Source organism: Cygnus atratus, chromosome 11 (assembly GCF_013377495.2).
Source record: "Cygnus atratus isolate AKBS03 ecotype Queensland, Australia chromosome 11, CAtr_DNAZoo_HiC_assembly, whole genome shotgun sequence".
NCBI lineage: Eukaryota > Metazoa > Chordata > Aves > Anseriformes > Anatidae > Cygnus > Cygnus atratus.
This window is the reverse complement of record NC_066372.1, coordinates 8,610,808-8,631,197: the sequence shown is the minus strand read 5'-3', so window position 1 is coordinate 8,631,197 and position 20,390 is coordinate 8,610,808. Positions and strand designations below refer to the sequence as shown.

General features: G+C 37.9%; 1 protein-coding gene and 1 long non-coding RNA gene across 36 annotated transcripts in view; one reads left to right on the top strand and one right to left on the bottom strand.

The window, feature by feature from the left end:
- LOC118251703 (uncharacterized) overlaps positions 1-14,581 on the bottom strand; it is a 43,333-nt gene extending 28,752 nt beyond the window's left edge. For 2 of the 3 annotated variants that reach the window (XR_004779909.1, XR_004779911.1), the window contains exon 1: positions 14,422-14,477. This is a non-coding gene — a long non-coding RNA (uncharacterized LOC118251703). Of the gene's footprint in view, positions 1-14,421 lie in introns of all 3 variants that reach the window. The other variant, XR_004779910.2, reaches the window with a different exon arrangement.
- Positions 1-20,390, top strand: part of PEAK1 (pseudopodium enriched atypical kinase 1) — a 119,712-nt gene that overhangs the window by 85,774 nt on the left and 13,548 nt on the right. For 22 of the 33 annotated variants that reach the window (XM_050713097.1, XM_035554161.1, XM_035554170.1 and 19 more), the window contains 3 exons: positions 5,630-5,746; positions 7,677-7,873; positions 16,834-17,582. In XM_050713097.1, the coding sequence (XP_050569054.1) occupies positions 5,630-5,746; positions 7,677-7,873; positions 16,834-17,582 (1,063 nt within the window). The remainder of the gene's footprint in view (positions 1-5,629; positions 5,747-7,676; positions 7,874-16,833; positions 17,583-20,390) is intronic. The other 11 variants (XM_035554184.1, XM_035554190.2, XM_035554192.2 and 8 more) reach the window with 1 other exon arrangement.

Below are 20,390 nucleotides of genomic sequence, written 5' to 3'. Positions count from 1 at the left end.
AATTCATTGCAACAATAACCTACTGGTAGGAAATTCAATTTTTTTGACTTTGTCACCTCTGTGGGAATTTCACAAATGTATCATGGAAAAATTTTAGCAGCTTTAGAGAACAAGTTAAAGAATCAGGGAAGTTTGTGGTCTCAGTTGTCCCTACAGAGGAACAGTTCTTTGCATTATCTCCAGGGGAACCTGAAGAAAGTGACTTTGTGTCAACATGTTTCCAGCAGCCTTACTGAATATATTGCTATCAGCAGGTTCGCTCACCCTCTTTTGCTGGCACGACAGTTTGTGTGGTCACCTCTGGTGAACAGACTGGGGAAGTGACCCAAGGAAAAGTAACTGCAGAGGTATTTTTCAGCCAGATCAATTCTCTGATCTGACAAGGGAAGACAGAAAGGAGAAGCTGCTTTTATCTCAGTGGTAAACAGCCATAACAGACTCATCATTGGCGCTTGTTCTTAAACTACCCTAGAGATGGTGCTGTTATCCTGTTTTGTATTTTTACACTGTTACTGGACTCCCTTTGGCCCTTGGTCATTCTGTCCCATCTGACTCATTTATTCCAAAAAGTATTTTTACTTTTAATTTTTCTTCAAGTCATGGTGATACTGGCTAAAATCATATCTCACCATTTTTCCTGGTGCAAATCAGAATTCTCTGAATGCTAGAATTGGAATTTCTTCTTCCTAACAACATTGTTCAGTGGCAAATTTCTACAAATTAAAAAATAAAAGTAAAAAATGAAATACTGAGAAATACATTGTTAGAACACTAGGCAGTGGATTTTATTTTTTATTACCTTGATGCAATTTAAAGCCTTAAAGTAGTTGTTGTTTTGGTTTTTTACTTAATTTTAAATACTGTTGAAGAGACAGAGAGAAACCTTAGACTGCCAAAAAATGAAGGAATTTAGTTAAAGGGTTTTGACTTCTCTTTTTAATATTCCAGTAGGTGAGAATCAGGGTTGTCAACTTCCATTTTCACACGTGCAGGAGACATAACAGGTGATGCTATACTTGTTTTGTGTTAACTCATCAGATGTTATTAAAAGGTTAGTTTAGTGTTAATTCAGGCTAAGATATGTGCCTGGAAAATATTTTTTAAATCTTCAGTTAAGCTTGCAGAGGCATAGAGGAAAACTGAAGAGATGAAGATAGCAATCAATGAACATGACACTTGCCTGAGAATGCCAACACAAGTAAGCTCACTGAAAAAACAAACTGATGACCTGGAAAATAAGATAAGCTTTAAAAATGTCAGATTACTAGGGGATCTTGAAAGTAAATTAAATGAATATACAATATTTCTTTACTTTGAAATGGATTACAAAGCTGCTAGAGATTGATAACATAACCGCAAAACAGGTCTGAAGGTATTTAAAGTTATCACCAAGAAAGGTCAGTTCATCCCTTTGAACAGCACTGGCAAAAGGCACAGTTGTTTGGAAAGCTGGAAACTATATAAAAGAACTTGGTGTGGTTTTATCCATGCGGTAGTTTCTTTCTGTTTGGAGCCAGGTTGCATATAAGGTGGTTCCAAAGGAGATAGCAAATACTAATGTATTAACTGTACCAGAAATTTGCAGATGGGTTAAATTAGGATTTTTGCTAAAAATCAGCAATAATGTCGGCCGTATTGTAATTGGAATGGAAATCAGGTGTTCTCAGAACTCTTGGGGTTCATTTTTTATGATGCAGAAGGTCTTGCCAGGCAAATGCCAAAACTGACCTCTACAACGGTAACAACATTTCTGGCCTAAGCCATTGTCAGTGATGAAGGTGGTGTGGCACTTGGTGGAATCCACACAGAAGTTTAGGAAAGAAAGGATCTTCCTATTCCTCAAAGGCTTTGTTTTCTAGTGGATCAGACTCTTGTTACAGGAGTTTCACAAGATAAAAGTTTCTTCCTCATTGAGAGAACATTGCTTACACCCAGGAGCAACTTTTTAGATTGAGCCATTTCCTAAAAGAAAACTGCAGCCCTGCCTTCTGATTCTTCCTTTTCTGTCTTCATAAACCATATCAGAGCTGAACTAAAACATTTTGACACCATTTTTAGATTGCATTGCCTTCATAAATCAAGGTACAAGCGCATTGCGCACAGCCATTTCCATTTCAGTTACGTACCGAATTGAGTAGTTTCCTTTCATAGCTACAAGTCACTCATAACTTTTCTTTGTAGGCTCTTTGGGCCAGACTTGGATGAATTAAAGATAAAATTGCATGTTTACTTGAAATACTTGAAGTAATGAGGTCTGTATATTCATTCTACTCTGGTTTAGGTAAGAAGGCATTTCTTCATAACTGAAGTTGGGATTATGAATCTAATTCCTAAACTGATGTTAACTTATTCAATAGGACTTGAAACTAAGCTGGCAATCAACAGGCATGAGTTCTGTTGACCCATAGATAGAAAAGATCACTATCCTGTTTTATCTTCCAAAATGAGTGAAACACCTATTATGTCTACAGATGTGTATGTTTTGAAGATTTGTTTTTAAACATTTTCCTTAAAGAGCATACTTGTACATCAGCAATTTGGGTTCTTTTAAGGCAATTTTTAGTGAAAATAGCCCATGGGTGTTTTACTGGGCACGTTAATGGGTTCTATACATATCAGAGGGCAGCAATATCAAAGCTTTTGATAATGTCTTATTATCCTTCAAATCTTACCCCAGTGCCACTCTCGTTATACAAATAGTTTTAAGATTTAAGATCACTGTAAGGATATGTTTAAAAAAAAAAGTCCTCCTTCCCAGTTTGCAGGACCCCTTGTACTGGTTTTAAACTAAGGTTCTCACCTGAACCCAAAACCATTTAAATGTAGCTTGCATAAATTGGTGGGGAGAATTCAAGGATGTTTTTGCTGAAAAGAAAGCTTTTTCTTAAACAAGTCTACTGAAGTGGAAGAAATTTCTACCCAGAAAGTTCAGGTGGAACTATCAACTCCCCCTTCCCCCTGAATCTACTTTTATCTGCTTTTTCTAGGTATCAGCAAGGTTTATTTACTTTAGTCAAGTGCCCAACAATGTTTTATAAGTGTTAGCCACCTACCTCACCTTGTTTCATTGGGGAAAAATTGCCGTGAGACTCTTTCTCCAGAGCAACTATAAGCTAACAGATTCAGAATTTATGTACGTTCAGTAAGCGAAAAGTTAGGTGAAGTTTTATGTGAAGATTTTTGTAAGTCTTGAGAACAGTTAAAGAACCAAGTGGAAGCGATTTTATTGTTCATTATTTCATAAATTTAGATGGAGATGGTAAATCGTGTATTATTGTTTTTAACTTCTCCAACACAGTCTGTAAAATGGAAAGACTGAAAATATAAAATGGATAAACAATTTTTATAATGTGCAGTTAATCTGCGGAACTTGTTGCCATTAAGTTTCACTGACACTAAAGAGCTTAGCAGGATGTCTTCCCTGGATTATGAAATATGTTCCCATTATCCATGCCAACATTGCATGATAAAAGATTTTAAAAATAATAATAATGGAATATCAATTCTCATGCTTCAGGAATAAGTCAACTTCTAAATAATAGGAATAAACTTTATGGCTTAGTTATTGCGAACTGCCAGTTGGTGAAGTTTCTTTCACTTTCCTCTTGACTGTGTGTGGCTAATGAGGGTGGAGAAACTGAAATGCGTGAGCCACTGGAAAGGGTTTTTTGTGCCCGTAGTGTGTTTTGATTTAACCCTAAGCACTGATCATCCCTGCTCAGTGTTTTGGAGAAACGTAGGGGTCTGGGTTCTGAATGAAAGTTCCTCTGTAAGGTGGCCTTTGACCACCTCCCAAGCCATTAACCTCTCTGCATTTTTCCTCAAGCATTATTCAATAAATTTAGGCTTTATTTTAGCTTTATTAGCTTAAAACCGGTAGGGCCTGAGGGAGCCTCAAAGGGATCTCTGTGAAACTAAATATGTCTACAGGTTCCACAGATATTTGGTGTAAAAGAAAAATATTCTTCCTTATCAGGCTCTCTCATCTCAAGCTGTATGACTACCATTGGTTATTGCTTTGCTGATGTCCGCTTGGTGGAGTAGACATCAGAGGAGATCAGTCTGAGCAGGCTCTGAGGCCATGTCAGCTTTTTTCTGAGTTTCTGTCACAAATTTCTGCCGCTTGGACTTAAATGCTGCCTTACCAGAACTGTACTCCCTCAGCTTGACCTCAAGATCTGACCCTACTGCAGGAACACGGTTTCAGAATCACTCTTTTCAAGTATTTCACCTCTTTATCTTCCTCGTATTCATTGCTGTTTATTAATCACTTTGATTGAGATGTGCACTGAACAGAGGAAAATATAGGTCACACAATAGTTGTAATTCCACTGTCCTTATAAAAAATAACACACTGCACGGTCTGCTTTCTGGATTCTTACTATTCCAAAAGATTAAGGAAAGTTTTAGATCACATCATCTTCCAAAACCTCGAGGAGGATAACCTGAGGGAAGAAGTAGAGGCATTTGACCCTGTAGAAAACTGCTTTTAAAATGATTTTGAGCTTGTACACATGTGAATCACAAGCATATGAATTCAGGGGCATGTTATCTGAAGGACAGTCCTTTTTAACGCAGGTTTTTTGCTATGCATAATTCAGCTTCTTTGGAAAGCAAATGTGCTCTCCGTGTATGGAGGGCTTCTCTGTCTATTACCTGGACGTTGTTTAGTTTCAGCCACATGTGCCCGAGGAGCAGAGTTCTCTAAGGTAATTAATTCATTTCCTCTGAAGTTCCTTTCCGAAATAAGAAAGGGAAAAGAAAAGGGCTTGGACGGAGCAGACTGTGCCCACGATGACAGAAGCTAAATATGTGCTCTTACGCACGGCATCAAGGAATCCACCCTGGCAAAATAGCTATAAATATCCCAAATAAGGGGATAGCTTCACTATTCATTTGCAGTCAACAAGGAGATATAGATTTATACAAAATGGGGCTTAAATGGTTCTAATCTCAAAGAAGGGCTTGTTTATCAGCTGCTCTGTCTGCTTTTCTCAGATGCTAATATATTTTTTAACTGTTTAGACTACTGCATGAAGCAAAAGCAATTATTCATTTGGTTCTTGTAGCTTAATGAGTGAGGAGGTTTTCCCCTTTTGTTCTCTCTGTGTTATGTCAGAGATGATTACAGGTTGGCTTTTTGCTTGTTGAGTCAGTACACCGTGTATGTGTGCTTGATCTCAGGATCTATCCCACTTCACTGTTAAGCTACATGGAAGCATTTACTCACTGATTTCATGGCCTGACATCATCTCGTTGCAACTTAATATGTATTCATTTCAGACACTAAAATGGGCTGGATACAGGTTCAAGATGTCCCCTTACTTTTAACAGTAGGCTAGTCTAAGTTCTTCATACCTCTCTGGAAATTTGAACCTCCTTTTCTGTAGCTAATTACCATGACTAAGACCATAGTTGTCATACCAAAACAGTGATGTAGCAGTGTGTGACCTGTTTTTCATCCACGAAGGCAGTGGAAGAGTTAAGAGGGCAGGGCTGTAACCAGCTGGTGTCCCAGGGCGCTTTGGCAAGCCCCTGGACCAACCCCCTAAGGTAAACATTAAGGTGCAGTAGGTGTATCACTCTGTGCAGAGTTCAGCCTCTTGCTTACAGCTTGCACAACTTGTAGCACATCAGAACACTGTGGAATCAATGGCTCGCCAGAGTTTCAAGACATGATTAAAAGACTCAAGAAGGCCCTGAAAGAATTTCCTTTAATGGGGAATTGTGTGAGTGAGTATAGTGGGTGAGTTGGTTTTTTTTTTCTTTCTTCCTTTCTAGCTGTTGGTCTACGTTTTTTGGCAAAATGCTTTTGAGCTTAGGTTTAGTGTATGTGCTTGCATGTGTCTCGTATGGAGAATGGGTCTGTTCTGTACCTCACCAATCGATACTAAAAAATTACTTTGAGATGTGATTATTCTGGTATGTGGCAATGACAGAACTGTAAAGCTAATAGAAACTATTTTTTTCTGAAAGAAAACGTTCTTATTGAGGAATGCAGGTAAATGTATGATTTACAGCAACTACGGGTTGTTAGTTTAATTTCTCATCAACTTGAGAGCCTTTTCACTGCTTTAATTTTATGTATGCTTTACTCTGAAATTATCTTAGGTTAACTCTTTAATGTGGATATATTTAGGGCACTTGGAATGTTCTTCACACCATTGCTATGCATGGTACTAAAAATGAACAAAATTGTTAATGCTGATTAAAGACTACAGCTATTTGAAGTTATGCCATTTTTTCTCCTTTACTAACAAGTTCTAATGAGTTTTGTTTGTATCAGCCTGCAGTTAAAATTCATGAGTCTGAGAGTAGAAACAGCATGTGTGCGCTGCACTGTACATGGGGTCTTGTGTTACGCAAACTATTGGCATGTTGTAATCTTTGAAGTCTGTTTGGGATTGCTAGAAGACTGTGTACCGGGATTTTCAGTAGTTTGGCTTTAGATTAGAATAGAGAGACCTTTGCCTATAATGTATGTTAACTCTTTGGGGATATCATCTCTCTTCCCACTTATAAGGATTTTTATCATGGAAACTCAGCTGCTCTGCCTGTTTAAAAAAGCACAATTTTTTTTCTGTTTATCAGGAGTTGTCTTGTTTTAAATCTGTGCCATGAAAATTAAACACCTGTACAGATCTCACCTGTGGCGACCATCTTTTTGAAGGAAGTGCCTCGCCCCTATCCCTTATGGAAGTCACGAATACTTAAAATTCTTGCTGTTCTATTAGAGCAGACTGGAATAATGAGAACTAGTGAATAGGACATATGCTCTTGAGATTTGGCTATAATCAGTATTTGTTTCTGTCAATGACAGAGCATAAAGGCACGGAAATATTTTTGGTCTCTCTGACATGTTTTATCTGGCACATTATTGATAATTTCTGCTGTGGTTTCAACAGGACTTTTTTTTAAGCCTGAACAGAGTATTTTTTTCATATATTACACATAATTTTTAAATCATACTGCTGTAAATATACACAGGGAAGCTGATAGAATCCATGATGTTCACAGTTTTGCACTATAAGTAATCATAGTTTGATTAAAACACCATAGCTAAGAGCAAGTACAGAGGAATGTCTTCATGGCCTTTTGTGGCTGCCTTAATACATTAGCAGATGGATTTTAATCATGGAGAATTTTATATGGGAAACAGATTACTAGGTTAAATGGGCTACTGATCTGTTTCCCAAAGTGTCAGTTCCCAAAATCCTACCAGTATATGAAAATGTATCATTAAAATGTTACGCATTTTTTAAGACTTATAGCCCCCCTGGCTATACCCTGGTACTTTTGAATAAGCTAAATTTGTTCTCATTTGTAAAAAGCACCTTAATCCCTGCTGATGTCCTATGAGTTCTACGCATGTTTTATGCAGAATCATTCCCGCGTACATATGCTGATTGTAGCCAGCTGGAAAACATTTTATTATCCTTTTTTTATGAAAGGTATGAACTGTTATTACTGTTTGAGTCAAAACTTGTTTGTTCTTATCAAGAAAAATAAATATTTTAGAAAGTTATTCTTAAAAGGGGCTGGGGGGGGGGCAAAAAGGTTATTTTTTTATTTCAGTCCCTTTACTAAAGATACATAATGGAAAATCTGGTGTTTTGCGATTAGGATCTAGTGCACATAGCTTTGATCTCCAGGTGATTTTGTTTTGTTTGTTTCAGCCAAGTGCCCGATGACACGACACTGGAGGATTTGTCCCCTCGTGTTCCTAGAGCCCTGTTTGTGAAGCAGGACAATGGCGGCAGCGCCTCAGTCATACCTGTATCAACTGTCCGCGTTCCACAGGGGGAGGAAGACAAGGAAGAAGCTTCACAATCTCCTGACTTAAATCCTTGCAGTGCTACGTACAGCAACTTAGGTAAGTGTATACTCATCAAAGATCAAAATTTGGGTATCTTTATAGGCTGTGAAGTACCTTGTCTTTGAAACTGCTCAATATGCTTTCACAATGTTAGTTCTTAAAGACACACTTTTTTAATATCTATAGAAAATTAAATTCTCTTGTCTCATTCTGAGAGATGCAACAAAGAAAGAGAAGATTCAACAAACACAAAGGTTTTCTTTTCTATGATTTTAAAACTATGTCTAGGCAGTCTTTTAATTGCCCTTAGTGATAAATATCTCAGAGATGCTTTTCAAAGACAAATTGTTTCATCTATTTGGAGGATTTTTTATCAAAAAGCAGCTTTAAAATACAGACTAAATTATCTAATGCTTTTAGAACTATAAGTGGATTTCAGTATTTTTCCAAGCAGCATAAGATACGACTTTTTATTTTATAGCATCAGTAACTGTTAAAATACTTGCAGTCCTCTTTTGTTGACTAAAACCTTTCTTGTCCTAGTTTCAGAATTTACTTTTGCTCTTTCAGAAAAGTTTAAAATAGGAATATCCCAAAGGTACTGCACAATCTATTCAACTATCACTGAATTCCCGAATCATATGAAAAAGGTGCATGTATGCAGCCCTTCTCTGGAAGACAAGTGAGCAAGACAAATAAGCATCTCTCAGTATTGTGAGCTTCCTTTTCTGAAGCATTTTGATGTGGAGTACTGTGAATTTAGGAATGTCTATAGGCAGGTCTTCTAGAAGGGCAAAAATCCCTCATTTATTTATTTTCAAGAATATGTAAATACAAGTTTTTCAGTAAGGCTCCAATCGTGCGAGCATACTGGCACATTAAGCATTTGGACGAGAATAAACTGACTGCATTGAGATGGCTCACAAGTATAAGAGTTTGGTATGTCCACACGTTTGAGGGATTGAGGTCCACGTTTTTAAACCCTCAGGTGCATATGTTCCTTAGACATTTAGCAATATTGTTGATTTTTTTTGCTTAAACGTGTTAGTGGCTGACATGTAGTGTGTTCTGCTAATGAAACATTAATTAGGTTTAAATTTATTGTTTGGAAAGCATAAAGAGGAAAATATTCTGCCCAAGAATTATAGGAACATCTACCAAGAAATTGTAACTCAAGAAGAACTGAAATTATATCTTTATGGTGGAATTCTTCAAAGACCTAATGAATTTACTTTCCATTCGTTGTGATATATGTATATGTGTGTATCTATATATTTTCTGTATTTAGGACATAACTGCATTACAGATACAGTCCAGACAGTAGATCTAGCTACACCAAATCTATTTAAAACCTGATTAGCCCATGTTCCTAACTAGACTGATACATAAAAGGATGAAGTCTTTATGGCTTCTATTATATAATTTAATGTGTGAATTACCAGTTATTTCTTGTGGTGAGATTGCTGTTTTGTAGCCATAGTGCTCCTATGGTCAAGGGATTACTTGCATTTCATACCCAAAGCAATGACATTGTGAATATTTTATTTAAATCTTTACTCAGTTTAGCTCGCTTTTCTCCTGCAAGATGTTACCCTGATGGCAGCTGCTTCAACACAGTTAATGCGCTTCCATTTGTAGACCTCTTTTCTTCCCACAGTATCTCACAAAGTGGGAGTAGCAAACTCATGGGAAATGTAATAACACATCATTAAACACTGGAACAGGTTGCCCAGAGAAGTTGTAGAGTGTCTGTTTGTAGAGATGCACAAAACCCAACCGGACACAACCCCGGACAGCCTGCTCCAGCTGACCCTACCTGCCTGAGCCGTGGGTGGGGGCACTCGAGCGCCTCAAGAGGTTCCTTTCAGCCTAAGTGTTTTTGCGATTCTGTGATCACTTTTGTCAGCATTACTCCTCTGTGTGAATGTTCCTGTGTAAAACCATACAAAACTGAACCCTTTAGTATTTTATTCAAAATCTTATCCTCGTCTTAGGGTCTTTTTCAGATTCACTGTCAACAGAGTAAGTTTTAGATATGAAAGAGTTAAATGAACTTGTAGTCTCGTCTTGGTCTGGCTTGGCAAGCTTGCTACTAGTTGTTAAAAGCAATGCTACCCTAAATGGCACTGAGTTCTCTGGCTGCTGTTCAAACTTTTTTCTGGTTTATTCGAGCAAGCTCACTTTCTAATTCAGATAGCTATCAAGAAATGACTAGGTAGGGACACAGAGTAACTCCTACTTGTTTTCACATCTTACGTCACCCAAGCAGCAAAATCACACACTTTGTACAGTTAACAAAATCTGATGTGTTTAATTGAAAGAAAGGATAATAAGAAAAAATGTAAGATAATCAAGTTGGATTACATTTGCCTTTTGCTTCAGCTGCAGTTGTATCTACAGTTACCTTTTTATGGTTACATACTGCAGTTTGTGTAGTACTTTGGAAAATATATCATGAACATAGCAATTTGCAGCATAATGCACAAGATTGACTTTTTAAATACTATTCTAATACATACTCTTATCTTTTTTATGGAAAAGCAGACAATATTATATCCTTAGTTTGATAAATGTCTCATCTTCAGTTGTGACACATTGCATGAAATGAAAAGCTTGCTAAGTTTTCATCTGTAGTCAGGTAGTAGTTTATAGCAAGTACTGCCCTCAAATATGTTTGGTTTTGGCCCTCCCCAGCTCTCACAGTTGTCCCATCAGCAGTTTACGGTCCTGTCCACAATTACTGAAACTGTGCCAGCAATTACTTGTCAGGTACCAAATGGCAGATGCAAAACTTGAGAAAGCTCATTTATAAAATAGGAGCTGTATTTGTTACTTCAGCTAACATGTAAAATCCTGTGTCTAGGAATTAAAAAAATGCAGGCAAGCCTTATAAGATAGGGGATTTTGGGGGGGGAATCAGATACAACATAAAAGACAGGATTTTGAGGAAACAGGAACACCCATCATGATGATAGGATAAAAGAACTCAGGATGTATAAACAGGAGGACACTTCAATCAGAGTAGAGAGGTTATGTGTGTCTCATTTTTACCACACAACTGCCATGACCACTGTCAAGCCCTGGTGATCACAGTTGAAGAAGAACGTTCGAAAGAAATTGTGTAGGCTCTAAAGAAAAGCTTTGAAAAGGCCTCGCTTTGTGACAGGCACTTTGTAGTGACAGATTCTAGAAGCTGGATCTGTTCAGCTTATCAAAGAAACAGTCTGATCAGTCTTGATCGTGATCTGGGTAGTCATGTGGTGAGCAGACCTACAATGAGGAATACCTTTGGTATCAACAATCAACAGACTTAATAAAATCCAGTGCAGCCAGTTGAATCTCAAAGTAGAAACACACAAATGTTCAAACCTGTAAGGCGGGACCTGGATGTTTCTCTTTTAAGGTGTGCCCATAATTGTAGCAGAAGTTAATTCAGGTAAGTCCTGTGGTTTATGATAAGGAAGGCAATGAAGTAGATGATTAAAATCCTTTCCTTGACAAATCTTTAAGTTTTTCTGTTTAAATTTCATTGGGGAAATTGACTTGATTGAATTTGCATTACTGTGGGTAGGTTAAAATATTCTAAATATATTCAGAGTAGCATTTCTATCCTTTAAAAAAGAATAGGTGGTTTCATTTTCAACTATTTTACTCGTTGCACCTAAAGAAAAGGGGAAAAGGAGGCTAAGTTTCTCAGTTTTATGTTTGCTGACACTGGAAAAAATACCAAATCACAGCATGTACATGGAGTATTTCCTCAGTCAGTAAGTCCAAGCAGGGCAGTGTGCTTCAGCCAGGCTATAAAGAAGGTGATGAAGTCATTGTTGACTAAAACTGGATGGTTCAGTGACAAATGGTGATTACAGAATCCACGTGATGCATTTTATGTAACATGTATTAGTACAGGTAGTACCTTTAACATGGTGTAAGGGCGGGCAGCTGTAAGAGCTGAGAAGTCACCAAGGCAGATGAGCTGGAGCTTTTATTTATTTAGTACCCACTGCCCACCTCAGGATAGGATAGTACTGTGCAATCTCAAATTGTTGATGAGAAATTGGAGGTGCACCATGAGTGTTAGTTAACAAATGTCAGTTTTTCTTTCTGTTCAGTAAATTGTCATTCTAGTAAGATGTTTATCAAATTAACTGTAAACAACTGAATATAATACAGGATTAACTATCACATTCATGTAAATCTGTGTATTGAATAATTTTATAGAATAGTGTACATGTACTGCACTTACTGGAATTGCTGGATGCTTTTGCAGTGGTTGGAAGATGCTTTTATGCATCTGTGGGTTTTTTTCATGATTTGGTTATCTATATTAGTCAGGGTGAGAGTTCATTAAGGAGTGATGTATTTTTACTAGTTTGAAAGATCAGTATAACTGATATACAAAGAATCTTTTCCAATTACATCTATTCTATAATGAAAAAGTAGATTGTAAAGGATGATCAATATCTAAGTGCAAAGAAACAAGGCCAGAGAAGGGATAATGTGTACACTGGAGATGGCCAACCTGTAGCTCTCAAGGATTTTACTTAATGAGTACTCTAATCAGCCTTTACGACTGGGTTTTGCAATATGAAATGGGGATATACTGACATGGAAATTACTAGGACGTCTGACTCCATTCCTGGCTGTGGAGAGAAACAAATAAGCAGAGGCTGCCAGAGCTAACACTGTTGGACCACTCCAAGATCCAGCCGTGTGATCAGCCCAGCCCTGTCTTACGGGGGGTTTCCTGCAGGCATGTAAGAAGCCATTTGAAAATTCCTCTTCCTCAGTGGTCTGCAGTGTACGGAGTCCACAGTTTTAACTTTATTCTGTTGGGATTTTGATAGACTTGGTCTTGGAAGGTTGGTTACCTATGTTGTATGTGGATGATTGTTCATTTTTGTTTTCCTTGGCAGTGCAAAATGTGAAATCTTTGTCAAGCTGGTGTGGTAAATTGGAGAGCAGTAGAGGTGTGAGTCATTTTAGCCCTGTGGGTCCTGTTCATTCATCTAAATCCCTCCTGTAGGGAGCTAGAGATTAAAGAGTGCCAGAGTGGTCACTAAAACTGAGAACACAGTTAATAATCATGGTGATAGTGTAGTCACTATAGTGAATACTAGATTCTAATTCACATGTTCCCACAAGGGGAGTTATCCTTGGATCAGAGATGGCAATGGCATAAAATCAGAAAAGATTACTTTCAAGAATAAAGGAAAACGTAGGACAGGTTGCAACGTCAAGAGCAAGAAGAGTTTGGAGAATGTACAGAAGCAGCCTGTTGTAATTGCAGTACTGAACTAACATATGTTATGTATTGTAGAGCGATACATGTCTCAGGAGCAGTTCTATTCAAGGAAGGATGGAAGCATGCAGCATGTCACCTACTTGGCTTGCCTGATTTACGAAGAGTTGTTTTTCCAATTAAAGAAGCATGTTCCTTCACAGTTTTGAAATTTCTCAACAATGCATGCTGCTGATCTATCTAAGCCAAAAAATATAGATACATGGTGGTAGCAAGAAATCTGAGCATTGTTACTATATGAAAAACATGCTTATGAAATACAAAATTGAGTTAAATCTGAGTACAGTGTGTCAGATTTGATAGTTTAATGAGCTAATATTAGCAGGTTGTAATGCCAAGCTCTGATGATAAATCAGTTACCTAGAGAAATAAAGTGATTTTTTTTTAGGTCTGATTTAGAGTTTCATACCTCTGTGTGGTTTCTGGAGACTTAAAGTATTAATATTAAAATAGTGCAGTAGGATTCTACAGTGCAAGATGATATTATACTGTAGAATTGCTTAAAGTCCTCTATAAAGAGTTAATTTTTCTCTTTCTTGAACAGCCTAGAAGCCACTTTAAAGATCTTTGTAAGCGGTAGCTTAATATTGTGCCCATTTCTCCTTTTCACCTTGTAATGTTGTAATGTCAGAGAGTCTGTACAGTAGGTAAGGAAATGGAGTTTTTCAAGTGTGCAAGGGGAGAAGGAAGTGGCAGGCAAGAAAACAAAGAAAATGCTTTGGTACTGCTTGGGTGCAAAGGAATGTTCTTGTGTCTTCAAAATTTAAGACAAACTTTTTCTTCCTAGGCATTGATTTTAAAAAAGAATGGGCATGCAGTAGCCATACCATGCTTAGGAAAGGGTGAGTTAGAAGGCCTGGTCGTATGGGCATGAAAGAAGCGTACAAGGTTAAGAAGTCAGCATAAAAACAGCCCAGATAAGAAGTTTTTCAAACACGTAATCCAGGTGGATAGATTTCAGTATGGAAAACCTGGTTCTTGTGGGGAAAAACTACACTGTAACATGACACATTTTACAAACTCATTTTCCTCAGTTGAGAATACTTGAAAAAGAAACTACATAAAGACTGCCAATGAATGCAGTTCTCTGGATCCTGCCACCCACAGCAGACATATGCAAAGACAATTTCTGGTTATGAAAAGCTTCTCAAATTATGTCTTGATGTCAGTTCCAAAAGCTACGCAAAAGCTACAACTAGCAAAAGTCACTGGTTGCAGTCGCAACATCCCTCTGTATGAATGGCTTTTGGACAGGTCCATTAAATCAGACGGGAAACAGAATCAACAAGAAACATACAAATCTTACCTTTCTTGGAGAGGGTTTCGCCTGCTACTGCTTGAAATGTGCATCTTGTTCTAACGCGTTTTCTTGCTGTTACAAGATTAGAAAGTCACACAGACAAGGCGTATTAGGAAACTGCCTACTGAAATTGGAGCCTTTCTCCAAGCCCCAACAGTTAGTCTATTTTAGCATAGTGGGGAAGAGGGGAAGAATTATAAAACAGACAAGTGATCTGTAACACAGAATGTTGCTAGGAGGAGAAGTACATAGGTCACAGATTTTGTAAGAGTAAAGAATTGGTATGGAAGATGACACATGTTTGGATGAGTCAGAAAAACGGGCAAGCAGAAATGAACTGGTCTCGAGGTTGCGCAAAAGACTGTGGCATTTGGATGTGTGATTCTGGCATGCAGATATCAATTCTCCTTTTGACTATGAATCATGCCACTCTTCGTGTCTGCAAAAAGTACATTTCTAATACAGTTTCTGTACTGCTCAACTGGCACCAGCATTATGTGCTGCAGCACATCAAAAGCTGACAGGAAGAGCAGCCTCTGTAGAGCACATTCGCTGCAGTACCGATATCAGAAAGGATCAGTAGAGGGTACTGAGTGCTGTATTTTTTTAAGCGACCTTTACAATGGTTTGAAAGAGACACACAGGAATTCTGCAGTATTTCTAGCCTTCGAGCAGTTTTATTTTGTGTGAGGTAAGAAGCGATGACACAGGGGAGTAGCCCTATGCAATTTTCCCCAATGGTCGGGCTCTAAAGATCCACTGTCAGTGCACATACAAAGTTTATACAATTTCCTGCTCAAAATTCAGTTTTTAAACATTGGAATATCCAGGCTTATCACAAAATCCATATGACTTTTTTGAGTGTTTCTTGAGCTTAAACAAAAGATAGGGATATAACTTTCACTTGTGATGTTGTCTCCTTGGAATGGTTGAAAAGAGAATGATCGTTAGGAATTCAAGGCTCGAGGTTATTCTGTGTGTGGATGTAGTCCTCTCTTTACAGGGATTCAAAACGTATCTTACTAGAATAGTCAAACATTTGTGGCATCTTTCTACTGGCTTATCCTTCTTGGTAAAGATGCTCAACTGCAATTATGCAGAGCATCCATTTCATGTCTGCTGTGCTACAGCTGCAAAAACAAGACTAGTAGAAAATGTATAAAATAACTTCTCTGAAAATGACAGTTGATTATTAAGAGTGGAAAAGTCTCATTTTGTTATGAGTAATAACTGCTTAATTGTCCCAAACAGCAGCCAGTTGATCACTTGTATTTTCTGTTTATTGTTTGTTTGTTTTCAATTCTCTCTTATATTGCCGTCATTTATTTATTCTTTATTTCCAAGAACTCTGGCAGTTACAAAACATAATTGTCCTCTCTAAAATCCATCCAAAACACAGGATGGGAAGTTTATCTTGCCTAGAAGCACACACACTCAAATGTAACCAGTATCTCAGAGGAAATCCCATGTTTTTGTACACATGACCCACTACTTGGAATCTCGACTTAATCTCTATCACGTTATCTATGAACTCAGCACTGTCATCAAAGGTGCCTGTGGCAAATGAGTAAGGGAAATTTATTAGAGACACTTATGGTTGGGGGTGGGTGACTCTTTTAACTTGTTGGGTAATCTCAAAATATAATCCTACTCTCACTGAAACCAGTGGCAATGCACTTGTCAGCTTCAGTGAAAGTAGGTGTAACTTCCTTGTTTTCAGTTAATGAATCTGCTAGGGCAATCTTGCCTTTCTGATGTGACTGCTGAAGTATCTAAATTATATTGTTTGTATCAGAAGGTAAACCAGAAAACTTCAGGAACAATGCTTTCAGCCTCTTTAGCACATTTCAAATCAAAGTGATCAAGAGCTTTACAGATGATTATGAGGATATATAAAAAAGATCATCTCACCTGCCAGAGAAATGCATCTCTCAGAGAAATAGCTCACAAAGCCACTTAACAGCATCCACCCATAGTTTTAGCACATTTGAATAGGAAGTAAAGAACACCATTATACTTGATTGACTGCAGGCAGAATTAAGGGAAGCTGAGCATCATTACTGAAACAAATTTGGCCCGAGTGCCAAAAATGACTTTTGGTTTTTGCTTGCACTTTTTTGTCATTAATGCCATGTGATGTAAAATGCCAGCATTGTCAGCACTGAAACTGATTTTAATCTATAGGCCAAGGTCAAATAAAGGTGGGCTGTATGTAGTAATCTGTGCATGATGCTGATTAGTCATTTTGCTTTCTGATTAGTTCATCATTTCAGGTATGTATTTAGGTTTTCGCCAAATGGGGAGGGGGGAGGTCCTAGTCAGCTTTTTTCTTTTGCCTTCTTAAATTTTGTTGAAAAGTGCAGATATGAGCAGCAAAGTACTTAAATCTTCTGATCCAATTATTTTCTTATTACACAGGACAGTCCAGAGCAGCCATGATACCTCCAAAACAGCCAAGGCAACCGAAGGGAGCATTGGATGATGCCATTGCCTTTGGAGGACTAGTAGACCAGGAGACAACAAACAACTTACAGCCAACACCACCTCCGCTGCCGAAAAAAACAATTTTGAGAGCTAACACAGAGCCAAGTCCCAGAGATCTCCAGAAGCAGGCTCTTGAGAACAATCTGTGCATTGTGGCCAACCCCACCTATGACATCGACACCAACTGGGAAGCAAGCAGTGCCTGCTCTTCAGTCAGCTTGGAGCTCAAGGCGCTGGACAATGAGTCGGGAGATTCCTTGGACAGGCCTACAGAAAAGTTAAGGACAACCACCTCAGCAACTAACAGTGTTTCCAGCCTAACCACTATCAGTATTAGGGACCGATGTTCCAATAGCATGGAGTCTCTGACGGGGAGACGCATCTCGCAGACTAAGCAGGGCAAGGGTGTCCAGAAGCCGCAAAGGCAAGCACTTTATCGAGGAATTGAAAACCGAGAAGAAGTGGTAGGTAAAATCCGAAGCCTTCACACCGATTCACTGAAGAAGCTGGCACTTAAATGTGAAGACTTGTTCATGGCCGGACAAAAAGACCAGCTGCGATTTGGAGTTGACAGCTGGTCAGATTTCAGGCTAACCAGTGACAAGCCGTGTTGTGAGGCGGGCGATGCAGTTTACTACCCAGCTTCTTACGCAAAAGATCCTCTCAACAATTATGCAGTTAAGGTAAGAGGGGGTTGAAAAATGGGAAACCTAGACATCAGGGACAGAATGTAATGACAACAACCGTAATCAGCAACACTCCCACTTGTGGTTGGTCCTACAAATAAAAATAAGTGCTACTTGCAATGCTGTGTGAAATGTAAGAATCTCAGGCATTTCCTCCTATAAAGAAGCACATTTGCAATACTGAAAGTTCATCTGCATGCAGATGAACCTATGTTCAAATACTTAATCAGATGATACCAAATCATCAATCTCAATGACATAATATTTTTCAAGTTTTACATTTTCAGAGCTTTGTAATTTTAAACGTAACCTCTAGAGTAGTGTGTCTTTATGTTCCCATACAAAGCCTTACGTTGTCACCAGCATTCATTACCAGCCTTTCAAAATCTCCCATCTAGCCATCAGTGCTGCCTTATAAGCCATACTAAAAAAAAGTGGAATTTATCAGTGTTGGTTTTGTTGCCTTTTACTAAAGAAACAATTGATTTGTGTCTAGGTTATTGTTCAGCTAATGCCTAAAAGAAGTAAGATTTACTAGACTTACTGCTAATATATTAATGAATAGTTGGCAGCTATCTCACTAGGTGTTGTAACTTGGTGAGGTTTATATAGGTAATTTTTTCTGAGCACTGCATCTCTGCAGTTCTCAAGGGTTTTCTGGTAGGATGATAGCAAGAAAAACAGCTGAGAGTCATAGTTCTGTCAGACTTCCTGTGTGACCTTGAGCAAATCACTGAACTTCTGACTCCTCCCTGTGGAAACTGAGATACAACAGCTATTACCCAGCACATGTGTGAGGCGTAATCCATTATTCCAAATAAAGCCTGTTGGTGTTCTCAGAAAGGTGGTGTTTTACAGGAATAAAATGTCGCTGTTGCTCCTGTGTTATTGCTTACAAGAAAGATATAAAAAATAAATAAATGAAAGGTAAGCTTGTTTCAACTGATACTTTCTCCTGAAGTGGCATCTTTTTAAGGCAGATTTGTGGGCATAGTCACTTATATTTCTTTAGTTTACCAAGGCTCTCTTTTTGAAAAGATTTGAAATGAAATATGGATGCCTTGTGGATGCCATGTCCAGTGGTACTAAACAGCTGAGAAACAGATCACAAGTATGATCATGCATCTATCTGCTAATCTAGTCTAGCTGCAGAATCAAGTCTGGTCTTACTCGGGTTCTTTTTGTTTTGTTTTTAATACAGCGATGCAAAAATAATTGCTTCTGGGATCCCAAGTAGTATTTTTCTCTGTGTGCAGGTTTGGGTTACCACTACTATAATTCCTGTCTGCACAGGCAGGACTGATGCTGTTGTTTTCTTCAAGATATTTAGGAGAATAGATCTCTTGTACAAAGCTAGTAAGAAGAGAGCACAGCAATGTAGCATCATGAAAAATATGTGCCATGTTATTTTCTGTTATACTTCAGATGTTGTCTTAAAAGTAGTTCTCAGATTAAGAAAATTTATTACAGTATAATAGGTGTGATAGTCTCAAGTGTGAGTGAAGTATCCATAAAAATATCATGGAGTGGGAGGTCACAGTGAACTGTTGTGCTGTCGTGTTAAGAGGAAAAGTTATTCTTGGAAATACCCTCCCTTCCAGTTAATGTGATATTGGAAGATGCTCTCACTACAGATGTACTCTGATTTCTGTACAAACCAGGCAGGACCAGCGTATGGGATTACTGTTTTGTTTTCATTTTCTATTTCACATACCTGAACTATTTCACATTCAGTTAAGTTGGGTTCTCTTTAGTTCCGTGTTTCCCCAGTGCGTGTTTTTATTGCTGTATTCCCTACACTGATGTACTGAATTATATAGCCATCTTTAAACTGGATTTATTGGATTTTCCCCTTGAAGTTGAAATGTACTAACACTGGTTTTGTCTTAACATTTGCTGCTAAGTTGAACTTTGACTTGTAGGTCATTGATCCAGAATAATTCTTACAAAATCTCCTAACAACAGATTGCTCTTAGATTACATAGAGATTTTGTGAATTTAGCTTCAATAAATGTACCAGATTTACTACCATAGGTAATTCTTGTATAATAATTACATAATCATCTACCTCCAGCAAATATGCTATGCATTTCCATCATTTTAGCCCCCTCATCCCCAAAACAGGATGGCAAAAACAGTGAGATGAAAATTAATGGCGTTTTTAATGAATCCAAAATATAGCCTTCCTATTACTTTTGATTACGGGAAAGTAGCAAAAAGAGACTTAGAAATACACTTTGAAAGGATATATGGAGCTACATCTTCTAACATTGTGAATTTGTGTAGTTCGTTTGGGTTTTGCAGAACTAGCCAAGCAACACTGGCTAACAATTCAGATGCTTTCTAAGTTTTCCAGTTTTCACATTAGATTTGAGAAACATTGTAATAATGTTTTTTATTATTACTATTTCTCAATTTGTAGGAAACAAGAGATTTGCCCCCAGAAGGTATTATGGGTCTTAATGCACAAGCCAAAAAAAAATAATGTTAATTCCTTATCTCCAAAAGTATAATTATAAAAGCACTGTTAAAATGTAAGCTTTAACTGTTTGACTACTGCTGAGTTAAATTTAGAATAATGAACCTTTTGTGCAGGTGAATATGCCGATGCACACTTTAAAATCTGGTGGTATCACTGAAGATGATCTGATAAATTTGGTGAAGAACAAGTGCAGCTTGTTCCATTTGGTGTGGATATTAGAGGAAACACGGTTTATAGGAGTGCGTAGTTTCAAAGCATTGTATTGTGCTTCTTACTTCTCTTTCACCTAATCTGTTAGTAAACAACCTGTGCCAAAATGTTGC